Source organism: Echinops telfairi, unplaced genomic scaffold (genome assembly GCF_000313985.2).
Source record: "Echinops telfairi isolate 266 unplaced genomic scaffold, ASM31398v2 ScPeMD7_7468;HRSCAF=8506_0, whole genome shotgun sequence".
Lineage (NCBI taxonomy): Eukaryota > Metazoa > Chordata > Mammalia > Afrosoricida > Tenrecidae > Echinops > Echinops telfairi.
In genome coordinates this window covers 29,405,053-29,419,684 of record NW_022111369.1, presented here as the reverse complement: position 1 = coordinate 29,419,684, position 14,632 = coordinate 29,405,053, and the positions used below count along the sequence as shown (strand labels likewise).

Genomic DNA, 14,632 nt, shown 5'->3' with positions numbered 1-14,632 from the left:
CCCCTGCTTTTTTTAATTTAAAACCGTCAAATTTAGAATCCATGTTGTGGAGGATTTATTTTCCAGTAGTTACTGGTCTCGTGCTCGGTGGCATTAAGGGTTAGGTTACCAGAGAAGGGGACAGAATCCAGGGCCCTGTTCTCACAGACAGTAAAGTTTAGTGCATTCTTTTTATTAAACAGCCTATTGTCAGAGGAAAGACTAAGTCTTTAAGAGACCTGTGCCTTTGGGCTATATGAAAGTCAGTTATAAACCTAAATCTTAGCTTCCTTAAACCTTCTCATATGACCTTGTTTTCTTGGGTGCTTGACAACAATTCTGAACAGGACGTTATGGAGAGTCCACAGCAAGAAGGATATCTGATTACAAGTTCCTCATGGAAGAGCAGAAGCATGTGTCCTATCTGCGCTACAGCTAACAAGTAAACCGCCAATAAACAGCCACTAAACTCTTGCCGACTAACAAATGGCCGCAAAAGCTTCCTGTTTCCATGAAAAAAGCAATGCCAGCATCCAGGTTCCTCACAATGCTAGCTCTCAGTGACAACTGGAACTTCTTTAAGAACCAACACTGGTCACAAGGACATTGCAAACAAAGACTGAATTTTAAAGCGCAGCATTCCATTTTGGCAGAAATAGTCCACCTTCATTTATTTATAGATAAGAAAATTGGAGCCCAGAACAGCTAAGATAGGCGGCAGTTGTAGACAGAGCAGTTTCTCCCTGCTCCACAGATCTTACTTAACCCTTGGACCCTTTCTCCATTGGAAATAGGAACCTAGTTACTAAATTTTAGTTGCAAACTCATTTTCTTTGGAACATAATTAAGTTCAGGATCTACTACCTAGGGAAACTTATTGGCTAAGGCTTCAGAAAGTTTAGTTCTAGTGAAAATAGTCATCTATTTTTGTCAGTGGATCAATATCCATTCAGTGGGAAAGAGGCAGACTCTTTAACAAGGGGTGTTGGCTGCTCCCTGGGGGAAAAAGATGAGTCTTTTTGCTCCTGTAAAGATTGACAGCCTCGGAAAACCCTGCGAACAGTTTCACTCTGCCCTCTAGGCTCACTATGATTCACAATCAACTCGATGGCAGTGGCTTTGCTCTTTTGGGTTAGGTAAATGCTACACATACGCAATTTGCAACAGTAATAATAAGAAAAAATATGTGAGTGGTAAATATATGGGTGTGGGAAAGTATGTGGGGTACATGCCCATATAGGTATATTTGTGAGCATGTGTATATACATGTTTATATGTACTGCATATATAGTCATATATACAATGAAGCACCAACAGGCCACAGGTAAGATACTTTCTAGATACATCCAAACACCTGTGGTAGTTACATAAGCGGTCAATTTGAGACTTAAAAGTGAAGGGGTGGAGTTTAACTTGTTAATCAGCTTGCAGCTTGATGACCTCTTTGGAGGCGCTATGGAAATAAATAGCTCGCTGAAAGTGGGGCACATGCTCACTCCCTGAAAGACATTCCTATCTTGACACTTGGAGCTACACTAGAGCACTGGAGCTGAAGGAGCCACGTGGAGACCCCTGCCAGCACTGAGATGCTTCCACTGCTACTGGATCCACAAGTCTTTCCACCCACTGGCCTGTGAACTTCCTGCATTCGGCATCACTGCCGGTGAGTCTGAAGAGGAATTTATAGATTGGAATTGGACATACAGGCTAATATCAGACTTATGGACTTGATCTGGACTGGGCTGGGAAGTTTTCTCCATATTCAATTGCTCTTGAATATAAAACTCTTTCTTGTTTTTTAAAATTGTTTTATTAGGGGCTCATACAACTCTTATCACAATCCATACATACATCAATTGTGTAAAGCACATTTGTACATTCATTGCCCTCATCATTCTCAAAACAGTTCCTCTCCACTTAAGCTCCCAGCATTAGGTCCTCATTTTCCCCCTCTCTCCCCCCTCCCCCCTCCCTCATGAGCCCTTGATAATTTATAAATTGTTATTTTGTCATATCTTGCCCTGTCCGACGTCTCCCTTCACCCACTTTTCTGTTGTCCATCCCCCAGGGAGGGAGTCACATATAGTTCCTTGTAATTGGTTCCCTCTTTCCAACCCACTCTCCCTCTACCCATCCAGTATCGCCACTCACACCACTGGTCCCGAAGGGATCATCCGCCCTGGATTCCCTGTGTAAAACTCTTTCTTATACACATATGAGTCTCCCTTGATTTGTTTCTCTAGTCTACCCGGACTAACACACACACACCTCATGGAATTGGTTTGCTGAGTTTAAAGCCTCAGCACCGTAGTTTCCTGAACAACTAGGCTAATTGTCATAATTTAGTTCATAAAGAAAATGTTCTACCTGCTAGCGTGGTGATTAGCTTTGAGATCTTAAGAGCTTCAGAGTGGCCATCGATGATACAGGTTATTGGTCTCTTCCCATGCGGAACAAAGGAAAATGAAAGGAACCAGAGGTTCAAGGAACAAATCAGGCCACTGGCCCAATGACCCACACGAATCACAACCTCTTGGAACCTGAGATGAGAAGCATCTGATGGTGCCCCGCTACCACTATCAACCTCGCGGACCACGGCCACAACAGAAGATCCCCCTCAGAATGCAAGTAAAATGTAGAACAAAACTCAGATTCTTAACAGAGACTGGAATGATTGGTTTGATAGAGACTAGAGGATCCCCTGAAATGATCTCCCTAAAATACCCTTTCACCTAAAACAGAAGCCGCTCTCTGAGACCACCTTCCAGCCCCCTAACAGATTGGCTTGTAAAAGAAACGGTGACACTCGTAAGGAAGATGCCCCCATAAGCACTCAGCGACTGAGAGCAAATGGTCCACTTGCAGCCAAAGTCAACCAGGAGAAAGCCAGGGGGCCAGAGACACAGGATGGATGGGAGGAGGGCCCGCGGGACGTGGCAAGCGTGCTGGCACATTTGGGGGAAGTCATAACAGCCTGTGTAGGAGTCATGCAAAGGGAATCGAATTTGCTGCTTAAAATACCAATTCCCCCCCTCGCCTCACCCCATCCCTAAATATACAATCCTCGCCATCACCTTTATCTTCAGAGTAAAAGTAAACATTAGGAAACGCCATTTGTAACCCACTGAGCATCCAAAATCCAGTTCCAAAGCCAGAACTTTCCCCCCTCAAGTAATTGGGCCCGTTCACATACCGGCCGGCCGTGAATGCTTTCATAATACAGCAGCGCTTTCTGCAGAGCCACTTTCTCGTTAGCGATCTGGTCTTTGGTCATGTCCTGTGTAAACACCGGGAGCAGCCATGAAAGAGGGGAACACATGTATTAGTATTTCAGCTTTGCTCTCAGGCTAACAAAATTTCCCAGGGAAAACAGAACAAAATCCACATACAAGAGTTCTGTCCATCTCTCTCTAGAATCACAGAGGACTTGGTTATCATGGGAGGCTTCAGAAAGCTGGGGGAAAAGCAGAATGATATGATTCTACCCTTGCTCCAAATACAGAAAGCACAGCAGTCAGCCTAGACTGGACCACTAGCCGTAAGGCAGGCTGAGTACTGCGTGCAGCAAGGCACCTGGGGCTAATGTCAGGTTACTCAGTCCCAAAGGTTTGTCTAGAATCCTTCCACCTCAGGGACGCCCTAAAATATTTATGAAACTAAACAAGTCCATTCTGCAAGGCATGAAATCGAGTCTTCTGCCTTTGGTTTGTTTGTAGCACAAACCCAAATAGCACCGGTCAAGAGACACTGCAGTTGTTTGTCTGCGCTGCTCCTCTAGAAATCTAAGAGCGCTGGCTTGAGGGTGTGGGAGGCCTCAAAGGATGCCTGTGGCCTGGTCTAGGTGCCTGTCCCCGGGGCTCAGGATCCGCGGGGCCTGCACAGGCTCACTGTACCTTTATGTCCTCTGGCCGGCTGCTTTCGGCCCGCTTCTCCTGGAGTTTCCTCTGGATGGATTCCAGTGTGGCTTCAACGCTGGGCTTGACGGCTTTATCTACCACTTCTTGCTTCTTCTCTTCTTCTCTTTCCAGCTGGGAACCGAAACTCTTGGGGAGGGTGTTGCTCCGCTGCCGCATCCGGGGGGTCAGGTCCTCTTCAGACAGCTTCAGTTTAGATTCTAGATGAAAAGATGTCAGGGTGGAAACCCACGAGAGTGGATGTCGGCTGAGACCCAATTGTTTTTCTGTGGTGTCAGTAATTACTGCGCCCCACCAGTTTGCTCCCCCCATCCCCCAGAGACTCCCTAATTATAATATCAGTGGAAATCTTCAGGCTATTATGTAAAACCCGAGATAATGATAGTATCATCTTGGGTTCACCTGGTGCGTTTCCCTAACGCTTACTCCTGAGAAAGCGTCATTTCTTTCGCCATCCATTCTTTACCCATAAGCTGCTCACTGTTCTCAGGATGCGGCAGATACCTTGTTACCTTCGTCTCTATCTATAGGCCAAATGAGGAGCCCTGGTGGCGTAGTGGGTTGCAAGTTGGGCTGCTAAACACAAGGTCAACAGTTTGAAACCACCAGCCGCTGCATCAGAGAAAGACAAAGCTGGGTAAAGAGTACAGTCTTGGAAACCCACAGGGCCGCCCCTGTGCTATCCGCTCGTTACGAGTTGGAATTAACTGGATGGCAGTGAGTTTGGTGGTTTGGGTATATGGGTGAAATGCCCAACTTCCAGCCAACTTTGCCTGTATGATTTATATACCTCACTCGGAAATTATTTTCACCGTGGATTTGATTTAGCTGTGCTTATGCCTTTCCCCTAAATGATAGCAAGCCCTCTGAGGGACAGGACGGAAACCCTTCAGGGAGTTTTCTCTGTCTGCGGGGGCTCCAAAAAGTTCCAGGAAAAATCCCATCTTTTCATTGCATTTTCCCACGCGCTTTTTGAAGGTTCCTTGTATTTCTCTGTTGTCTCCTCAGCTAACAACAAACAAATGGAGCTTTAGATTAAATGGGCCTTTGGTGAGTGGTCATTTGAAACTATTGCTAATGTTATGATTTAGGGAACTGTAGGGGTCTGGCAAGGAGCCACTGCTGGCACAGCAGGTTATGCACCAGGTTGCTACTCACAAGGTGGGCAGTTCGAACCACACATCTACATTGTAGGAAAGAGATGCAGTAGTCTTCTGTAAAGAGTTAAAAACCAAACACCAAACTCTGGCATCAAGTCAATACTGACTCATAGCGTCCCCACAAAAAATGGTAGAACTGGCCTTGTGAGTTTCCAAGGCTTTAACTCTTTACAGGAGTAGAAATCTCTGTCTTTCTCCCATAGAGAGGCTGGTGTTTTTGAACTACGAACCCGGCAGATTGCAGCCCAATGCATAACCGCTACACCACCAGGGCTCCTTGTAAACGAGCCTCTTAGAACCCATGGAGACGTTCTACTCTGAGCTATAGCATTGTGATGGGTGAGAATCAATTCAATGGTGGCAAAAGAGAGATGGTGCGGAGTTTACGTCTAATTGATCTAGGTCATCCAGTGGCTGCGATCAGGGGTGGGGGTGAGAGCAACAGAATGAATCTTCAAGGAGTCTATCTTCTCAGGGCTATCTTGGGATGAAGGCAGATGGTGGATTTTGCATCTACTTACAGTGTAGAAACAGCTTACCATTCCTGACCTTTACCTACCTTTCAGCTGTTTCCGGAATTTGGCAAGGTCGTTCGTCCATCTCAAGACCTCTGGATTGGCTGCTTTGTCACTGTGGGAAGGCTAGGTAAAGGAAGTGGAGAGTCAATGTTTTGGAACTAGGGCAGGAAAGAGAACGGTTTCCTGAGCAAGTTCATTTTTAACAGAAAGGAAAAGCCGGGTCTCGTCTCATCTCTCTGAACAGAAACCCACCCTGGTCAATCATAATGAACTTCACAGGTGTGAATCCATTCCCCAGATGACGAGAACTGCTAAGGACAGCATTGCCAGGCAAAAGGTGGGAACCCACCCAGAGTCATCTTAGAAGACAGGCCTCGCGATTTCAATTTCTCTCCGTAAGATCAGAGCCTTGAAAACCCGGTCGAACAGTTCGACTCTGCACGGGCCACCAGGAGCCCGACTTGACCGGGTAGTCACAGCCAACCCTTTCTAGCTAGCCGTTGGATGCTCCTAGAAATGCCTTGGAGGCAAAATGGTGGGGTGTATGACCAAGGTCCACTGTCCGATGGTCGCCAGGGCCTTTTGCATTATTTTTAGGGTTGAACTTGTGAGGCTAACGGAGCAGAAAGCAGAGAGGAGTGTTTGACACTGCACCCACCATGAAAAAGCCCTTCTTAGCCAACTCTTCCAGAGCTGAGGGTAGAATGAGGTCAGTACACATGAAATTTGAGAAGAAGATCACTTTGAAGTAAGTTTTAACCAAACAAAAGACTTTATTCAGGGATGTTTTTTCCTGCTCCCCCCACCCCCTCCCCTCACTCTTGCTCACTGATAAGTCTACAAACTGTAGACTCAAGCTTTCCATTGATTCATGAAGACTAACTCACAAGAGAAAAATGCTGATCCCGGGTTCAGAGTTATGGATGTTTACCACCCACTTTCTATTGCCTTTTGGTTTCAAAATTCCCTAGTGATCTCCCTTACCCTGGTGACCTTGCCTAAGCACTTCTCAGCACTGGTGTCATGCCCGCGCCCGGAGCAGGCACTTACTCGGTACTTCTTCTCTTCTTCAAATCTGTCTTCAAACTTTCGAATCTTCTTCTTGAGGCTCTGAATCCTCCGGGTGAGCTGGGCAGGCGTCAGGTCCTCTTGCTCATCATCGTAGGAACCCAGTGAGGAGCTCCGCTGCCTGTGAAGGGCAGGGCTTGGGTCAGCTCTCCTACAAGCCAAGTCACTGCCCTCTGACTGACACGGGCTTTCAGGGGCTGGTGGGGGAAGATGTGGGCACCCTATGGTGGGAGGAGAGATGTCAAGACCATCTCTGTCCCCTCGAATAAAACAAAGTTGCCTAATCATGTTGGAAATATTAATCTCAAAATTTTAAATTATTTTGGTGACTTTGAACTATACATGTCCCCACCTATTACACATGTGATATTTGTAGCTGCAGGTGACAGCTAGAAGTATCAGGCATATGATCAGTCATTCTGACATGCGTGCCAGGAGGCCTACGAGGGAAATCTGAGAGCCTTAGAAAGAGGTGCTAGTGGACATTCTATATGTGCTGGTGCAATTGGGCCACATTTCAACTACAGCAAAAGTGCAACCCACCCTGTGGCCTGGGGCGGAGAATATTCCCCCTCAGAACTGAAATGATCGTAATAAAAGAAGTGACTCTTCCTCCCCTTTCTACCGTGGTGAGCTGGTGCTGGTCAGGAGGGCAAAGCCACACACCTCATGAAAGAATGGGAATTGGGGGGCGACGGAGGCACTTCTGTGTCGTCCAGGTATTGCCTGCTCTGCCCGTAGGCGTAGAACCTGGGCGAGAGCATGGGGTCGCTGTCTTCCTCGAGGAGCTGACTAATCAGGCGGCCAGCCTGCGGGGAGAGGTGGGCTTCGTCCGAGGTGAGGTTCTCCCGCTGCCACTCGGAGTAAGTCGGGCCGGACTCTGGAAAACAACAGTGGCCGCAGGTCAGCATTGCTCATCAACGCACTGTGCTTCCCCACGTCTTGGGGGGCTTTCAGAGCCTGGAGGCTGTCTGTTGAATGATTCCTCACTTTAAATGTAAGGGCCAGGCGAGGACACTGTGCCCCAATCCAAGCCACCCATATAGCCGGCAATTATTATCACCTGTCTTCATTCCCATTTGCTAACAAGGGAGAAATCAAAAGGGCTTCCCTGGGGACCAGGAGCCTTGGTGGCCTCGTGGTCTGCCAAGCACCAAGTCAGCAGTTCAGAACCAAGGAAGGTGACAGGGTAAGGTCTAATTATATTCGCTACCTGATTCACCTCATCTCAGTAGAGTCCTTCCTCACAGACAGGCCCCTTCCAGCAGTGTGGTGAGGCTTTCCACCCCCATGAAGAGTCACAATCCCAGAATCCCACAGGGCCCTTCCAGGCTGGCATACAGGGTCGCCCTGCGTTGGAATCTACTCCTGGGCAGTGAGTATGAGTCCCCAGAGACAGCCTTGAAGGAGGCAAGCTAGGGGGCTGTAACAAAGACTTTCTCACTGAGACCCCTACTGAAAAGTCAAGCAGGTGGGGGCAGGGAAGATTTCCTGTATGAGTGACATGCCAGGCATCCACGTGACTAAGGATGAAGCTGAGAAATTAGATCAATCTCTAAACTCCTTTTTTTTTAGGGGGGTGGGGGTGGGTTTGCAACCTCAGCTCAGTCTCGTTCATTCTGTAAACTGTTTTGTGTGCTTCTGCTTAGCGCCTGGGATCCACATGTTTAAGACTCATGCTTTTTGCATGTGCAGTGTCAGCAGTTGCCCAAGACTGTAGTCACATAAGATGAGGCTGTCAATTAGTCAGAAAAAGCAAAGACGATCACAATTCAAAGGATAAATGAGCACAAATTGTTTTAAGGAATCTCTAAATACAACACACTCAAGCACAAAATCCATACGTGTCATTCTGGGAGAAGCCAGGGTAAAGTTTACATGTATTTACTACAAGACTCACCTCACGACAGTCCTTTCCTCATCAAAAGTTCTAGGCAGCGGAATGTACTGCTAGATCTCAAATGATACATGGAATACCATTTGCAATATACTCAACATAAAATAACTGTTATGCTTCAAATTCACTTGAGGATTGTAGTAATTTACAACATACTGGAGTTTGGTCATGACCTTCACTTTTGGAACTCCTGGAATTTGAATCATAGAACTGCTGTTTCTTCAGCTATTACACAATTATATTAACTGCCTCATCATTTTGGGTTTAAAAAGAAGACTGCATTATAACTGTGGACCATTAGAGCCAGGTGAGGCTTGATAGATTGATCTAGTGATGCCCCGGCATTTGAATTATGGCTAAGAATGGTGAAAGTACCATGGACTGCCAAAAGAACAAACAGATCTGTCTTGTAAGAAGTTGAGAAACGATGTACAAATGCGCTTTACACAATTGATGTGTGTATGGATTGGGATAACAGTTGTATGAGCCCCTAATAAAATGTTAAAAAAAAAAAAAAAAAAGAAGTACAGCAAGAATGTTCCTTAAGGCCGAGATTGTGAGAATTCTTTTTAAAATACTTTGGGCATGTTATTAGAAGAGATCAGTCCTTGGAAAAGGACATCATGCTTGGGAAACTTGGAGGGGAAGCTAAGAAGAGGAAGATCCTCAACAAGGTGGATTGACACAGTGGATGCAACAGTGGGCTCAAACCTAAGAGCAATTGTGAGGATGGCTTGGGATGGGGCAACCTTTTGTTCTGTTGGACAGAGGGTTTCTATAAAGTGGAACCAACTCGACAACATGGAACAACAACAACAACAGCAGTGATTCTCAACCTTGGCTGTGTATTAGATTCACGGAAGGGGATTTAAGTAACTACCAATACACAGGGTCTCACCCCTCTCAATTAGACAGAATATTTAGGTGAGGACACAGATATGCAATGAAATCCACTGTCATTCAGTTGATCCTGATTCACAGTGGCCCACATACAGTTTCTAAGACTATAAACTTTTACAGGAACAGACAACATCATCTTTCTGCAGCAGAGCTGCTGGTTGTTTGAACTCCCCAGACTTGCAGTTAGTCTAACCTTCAGTGCCTAACCAAAGTGCCACCAGAATGCCTTCACATATGCAACACACACACACACACACACACACACACACACACACACACACACACACACACCTTGAGAAGCTGTCCAGGTGATTTTAATGTGCAGAACTACACGTTATCTTTATTCCCAGATCCCCCAACAGAATGTAGACAAAGACATGGAAATGCAAGAAGGCTTAGAGATTTGCCTAAGAATCAATGACAATGGATGGGACCTGGACCCTCTCCTGATTTCCATCCTGGTCTAAATGCAATTCACCAAGTGTTTCCCTAACAAAGACTGTGGGAAACTTAAAGATGCCCACAGCATCTTAGGAGAAAGAAGCACTTACATTCAAAAAGCTTAAACCTCCGGGAATGAGGTCCACAGTTTTTCAAATTTTAAAGAAAACCAAATCATGTAGGGACAGAGGTGATGACGGGAATACTGGGGAACAGAGAGCAGCATGAAAAACAAATTCTTAGCAACTGGGACTCAAAAAGAGTCAAACGAGTATGCAGGTGGCGCCAAAGCTGCTCCATCCTTTGCAGGCATGCTGTTGGCCTGCACCTCCTAAATAGCAGGGTTCAGATATGAGCAGCCCAGATTGGCAAACACAGAGTAGTGAAAAGCAAAAACACGTTCAAGAGATGAAGGAGAGAGAGCACGAGGAGAAGAAAGGAATCTTTGCGGGTGGGGGTTCCCTCTTCAGTTTCAGAAAACAGAACTAATAAACTGACCACATTGCACCTTCGATTTCATGATATTGCCTAAGGCCACAGTCATTTTCTACAGGGATTAGGTCTATTGGGCCAGGCCAGGGAAAGGGCTGGCATGGCCAGGACAGAAAGGCGAAGGAGCACAACAAGCCAGGGGAGCGGGGGCAGGGGAGGGCAAACAGGTTTATTGGGCATAGAGGGCATCAGGAACACTAAGTCTGCTGTTGATACAGGCACACGGCTCTGCTGGCTAGTTTGACATTTCTACTCATGGAAACGTCCTTTGAGAAGGAAATATGAATATGTATGTGGTCGTGTGATGCTTTGTGGCTGACAAACCTAGAGTTTTGTACTTGTCTAGAGGAACGCTGTCAGAGGGGAACACTGGTGGCCTAGTGGTCATGTGTTGGGCTGAAAGCCGCCAGGTCAGCAGTTTGAAACCACTAGCAGCTGCTCCTTGAGAGAAAGACGGGGCGGGGCGTTCTATTTCCGGGAAGAGTCACAGCCTTAGACACTCACGGGGACACGTGTACCTGCCCTATAGGGTCACTAGGAGTCAGAATCGGCGCCATGGCAGGGAACTAGGGTTGTCACTGCCAAAAAACCCCAGTGGGTTGTGTTCCCAGTGTCACGGTGGTCGATATGAAGGGCAGGGCTGAGTCCCTTCTGGATAAGGTCGTGAGACGTGTAACTCCATGTAACTTCAGCAAAATGAGGAGGGGTCTGCATGTAAAACAGAAGTGACGTGTCTCTCCCATGCCACAGTCATGCTTAGGATTTCCCCCTTTCCCTTTACTCTTTACAGTCATCTCACCGCAAAGAGTTACGAACTTGCTTGTAAATGTGGTACAGTCTAACTAAACAATCAATACGATGCACCCCTTGCCAGTTTTAATTTGGAATGATCTAATCACACTCATGATCTAGGCTCACTCATGTTTTGGCACTCAACTAGAAAAACAAGCACAGAGCAAGGACAAGAGGGCGTCCGCCAGTCTGTCCAAAGGCATTACCTGCCGAGCAAACCAGTGTCTGAATTCGCTGGTCTCAATGTTATCTACTAACCACTCCCACCTCCTGGTTTGGGAAATCTCTTTCTACTTTAACCTAACTCAAGAGCCATGACACTGATAAGGACATTGCAGGGAAAGTATTCAAAGGGGAAGAGCAAAGCTCTGCAGCTTCCAAATGGACTTTCATCTTCAAGCACCAAGCAACACGGACGTGTGTTCTTAGCTCGGTCAGGATTCTCTGGGGACAGCAGTTTTCAGTTGAGCCACAAGCCTTTGTCACTTAACTCTGTGCGGACATATGGCACGTCTTCCCCTTAAATATTAATCCACTCAGGTCAGCTGACACCACCACAGAAAACAACAGATAAAAAGTGAATGCTTGCAATTCAAGTAATACAGCAGATTAGGTCTTGGGGGTGGATCGATTCACCTACGACAGTGCACATGAAAATAAAGGAAGTCCTCGAGACAGAGAGGGACAGTAATGCTAACACGATCATTGGACTTAGCTAGGCTCTACCTGGCTGGTGGTGTCTACTTACTGCACAAAATTGCCTCCTCAGATGATTTATTTCTAAGAAATCTGCACAAAATTAAGGGGGCTGATGGTTTCCACATTTTATTTCCAAGTATATATTATTTAGGGCCATTGCTACTTGGCATGATGTCGTAACTCTCTTTGGAGGCGGTCACTCCGGTGCTGGGAGACAGTTGCACACGCGGAGACAGAAAGGTATGCGTCTCAAGGGAAGGGGCTTTACGAGGGGTGGCAGGAGAAAAATAAGGAGACCTTTTTCTGAGCCTTTTCCTCTCCCAAAGAAAAAAAACAACCCCCTTACCATCAAGTTGATTCTAATTCATAGGGACTCCATACAGGGTTTCTGAGACTTTAAATTTTGATGGCAGCAGCCAGCCTAATTTTTCTCCCACAGAGCACCCGGTGGGTGTAAGCCCCTGACCTTGCAATCAGCAACCTACTTCTATCTGTATATCTTGCTGCAATTGGTTTCACATTTGTAGTTTGAATCAGTGCCAAGTTTATTTTCTCCTGGAAACAGGCCATTTTGTTTGTTTCTTTCTGAAGCTATAAAAAAGGGGTATGGGTTTTAAGTGATTGGATTTACTGCTTTCAGTTTAACTCCTCTTTATTCAAAGATTATTTCTACTATGCTTATAACTATCTTACTGCAAAAATGTATCGTGGAAATTTAAAATAACACCTTATATATTTGAGTATAAGCTGACCTGAATATCAGCCAAGGCACCTAATTTTACCACAAAAACTGCATTAAAACTGTGCTGAAAAACTTGGCTTATATACAAGCATATACGGTAGATCATTTTTAAATGGTCACTGAAAATAGTAACAAAAATGATCAAAACTGACCTTGAATTGTACCCATGTAGATTTTTACACATGCAAATTCAATAACCAATGGCAGTAACTGCACTCCCCTCAACACACACACACACACACACACACACACACACAAAGAAGCTATGTTATACATTACATGGATAATACAATTCCCATTCCTAAAGCTATTGAAATGCAATGTATTTTTCCCCAGCCATCTTTTATATTCCATATACCTTCCCCTATACAAATTAAGACTGCTTGTTTCTTTAATATTATCACTTACCTTGGAGGACACTTTTTACATTAAGCAATGACACAGTTTCATGGACACTACAAAGTGGCTTTCACCTGCTCTAGAAAGCATGTTCAGCTTATATGGGAACTAACTGCCTTAAGTGGTCTGGGAAAGACTTTAGATTTATCATAAGCCAAAGTAAAAATAACCAACTGAGCTCATCTCACGAGAAGGAGGAAGAATCTACCTGAGCCTTTATTGAATAAATCATCAAGATAATGTAGGTCATTTGAATTCTGACCAAAAAAAAAATGTTTATTTTTATGGTAGAGCTTATCATGATTACACGGGGAATTTCATATTCTTGAAATCCAATTATGACTGATTCCTGCCCACCGAGCCCCTCTTATATTTGAGTAACAGGGAAAACTATTTGATTTTATTTTTCTGGTTGTTTTTAATGTATGAATTAAATAACGGACAACATGTGACTACTTCAAAGTGCATGAAACAAAACAAGAACATAAAAGACCATTCAGGAAGGTGTCATTGAAAACAAACAAACATTGACAACAAACAAAAACCTGGTTTGGTTTGTTCCTCAGGGGGTTGAGAGAAGATCCCATACGATTTCAGATCACTTGCCTAATTAGAGGAGAAGAACTGGAACCCCTGTCTTCAATTGCCAGGAGGACCAAGGAGAATAGCAATAATAAAGCAGTTCTCACAGGGGCTCCAGATTGAGGTGCACAGTGGAGTTACTCCGGAGGTAGCTCACCTTGGGCTTCCTCAGTAAGATCATTAACATAACCAGCACTCTCCACTTAAAAAAAAAGGAAACAAAACAAAACACAAAATAGGAGTGGAAGACCGGGAACAATCCGGAGGCTGCTGGATAGGGAAGGAGGGTATTTTCTCAGCTGGGTTTCCCTGCTCAGTCATTCTGTTAAGTCACGCTTGCTGCTTCAGGAGCCCGGTTGCCGTCTCCCTCTTTGCAGCCTTCAGACACGCGTGCTGCCCGTCCCTTGCACAGACACATGTGCCGGGCAGTCTGGGGGGCCGTTGGCACTCACCGTGGTTACGGACGGCTGCAGGTTCAGATGCAGGCAGTCTAACGAAAGCACATGCATCGCTGACTGCTGCAAGATCCTCCCTGACATACAGTTTCTCAGTTTCGACACGAAAAGCATCGTTTCCTCCTCAGAAGTCAATTTACAGCGTTGATACCAAAAACCTCCAGGGGGAAAAAAAAAATCTACAACACTGGACAGATTTTCTAACAAGAGGCACTTTTATCCTATCCTCTCTTTGATAAGCAAATCCTCAATGTTTGCTGAAGTGGGTTAAAAAAATCGACTCAAAAAAACCAGAGAAGCGAAGTAAAAGCAAAGGTGACATCTTTCTTGACGAATGGGAAGGAGAGGTCATGAAGGAGGGAGACGTTTGGCATCTTGGAGCTGGAAGGTTGTAGTGACAGTGAAAGAGGAAATCCTAAATGCATTTACCCTGCTCTGCTTGGTACTGAAAAAGCAAAACCAAAAACAACCAAACCTACTGCTGTTTAGTGGGTTTCAATCAGAGAGCCCTGGAAGGGCAGAGCAGAAGTGCCCACAGAGCTTCCGTGGGTGGCGCGGTCATCTTTGCAGAAACCACTGAGCCACCGGGGCTCC

The 14,632-nt window shown here is 45.6% G+C and overlaps 1 protein-coding gene across 4 annotated transcripts in view; it reads right to left on the bottom strand.

Annotated features, from left to right (window-relative positions):
- Nucleotides 1-14,632, bottom strand: part of FAM13A (family with sequence similarity 13 member A) — a 302,687-nt gene that overhangs the window by 21,240 nt on the left and 266,815 nt on the right. For all 4 annotated transcript variants that reach the window (XM_045284117.1, XM_045284114.1, XM_045284115.1 and 1 more), the window contains 5 exons: nt 7,306-7,519; nt 6,622-6,760; nt 5,613-5,694; nt 3,873-4,093; nt 3,173-3,256 (listed from right to left, as the gene is read on the bottom strand). In XM_045284117.1, the coding sequence (XP_045140052.1) occupies nt 3,173-3,256; nt 3,873-4,093; nt 5,613-5,694; nt 6,622-6,760; nt 7,306-7,519 (740 nt within the window). The remainder of the gene's footprint in view (nt 1-3,172; nt 3,257-3,872; nt 4,094-5,612; nt 5,695-6,621; nt 6,761-7,305; nt 7,520-14,632) is intronic.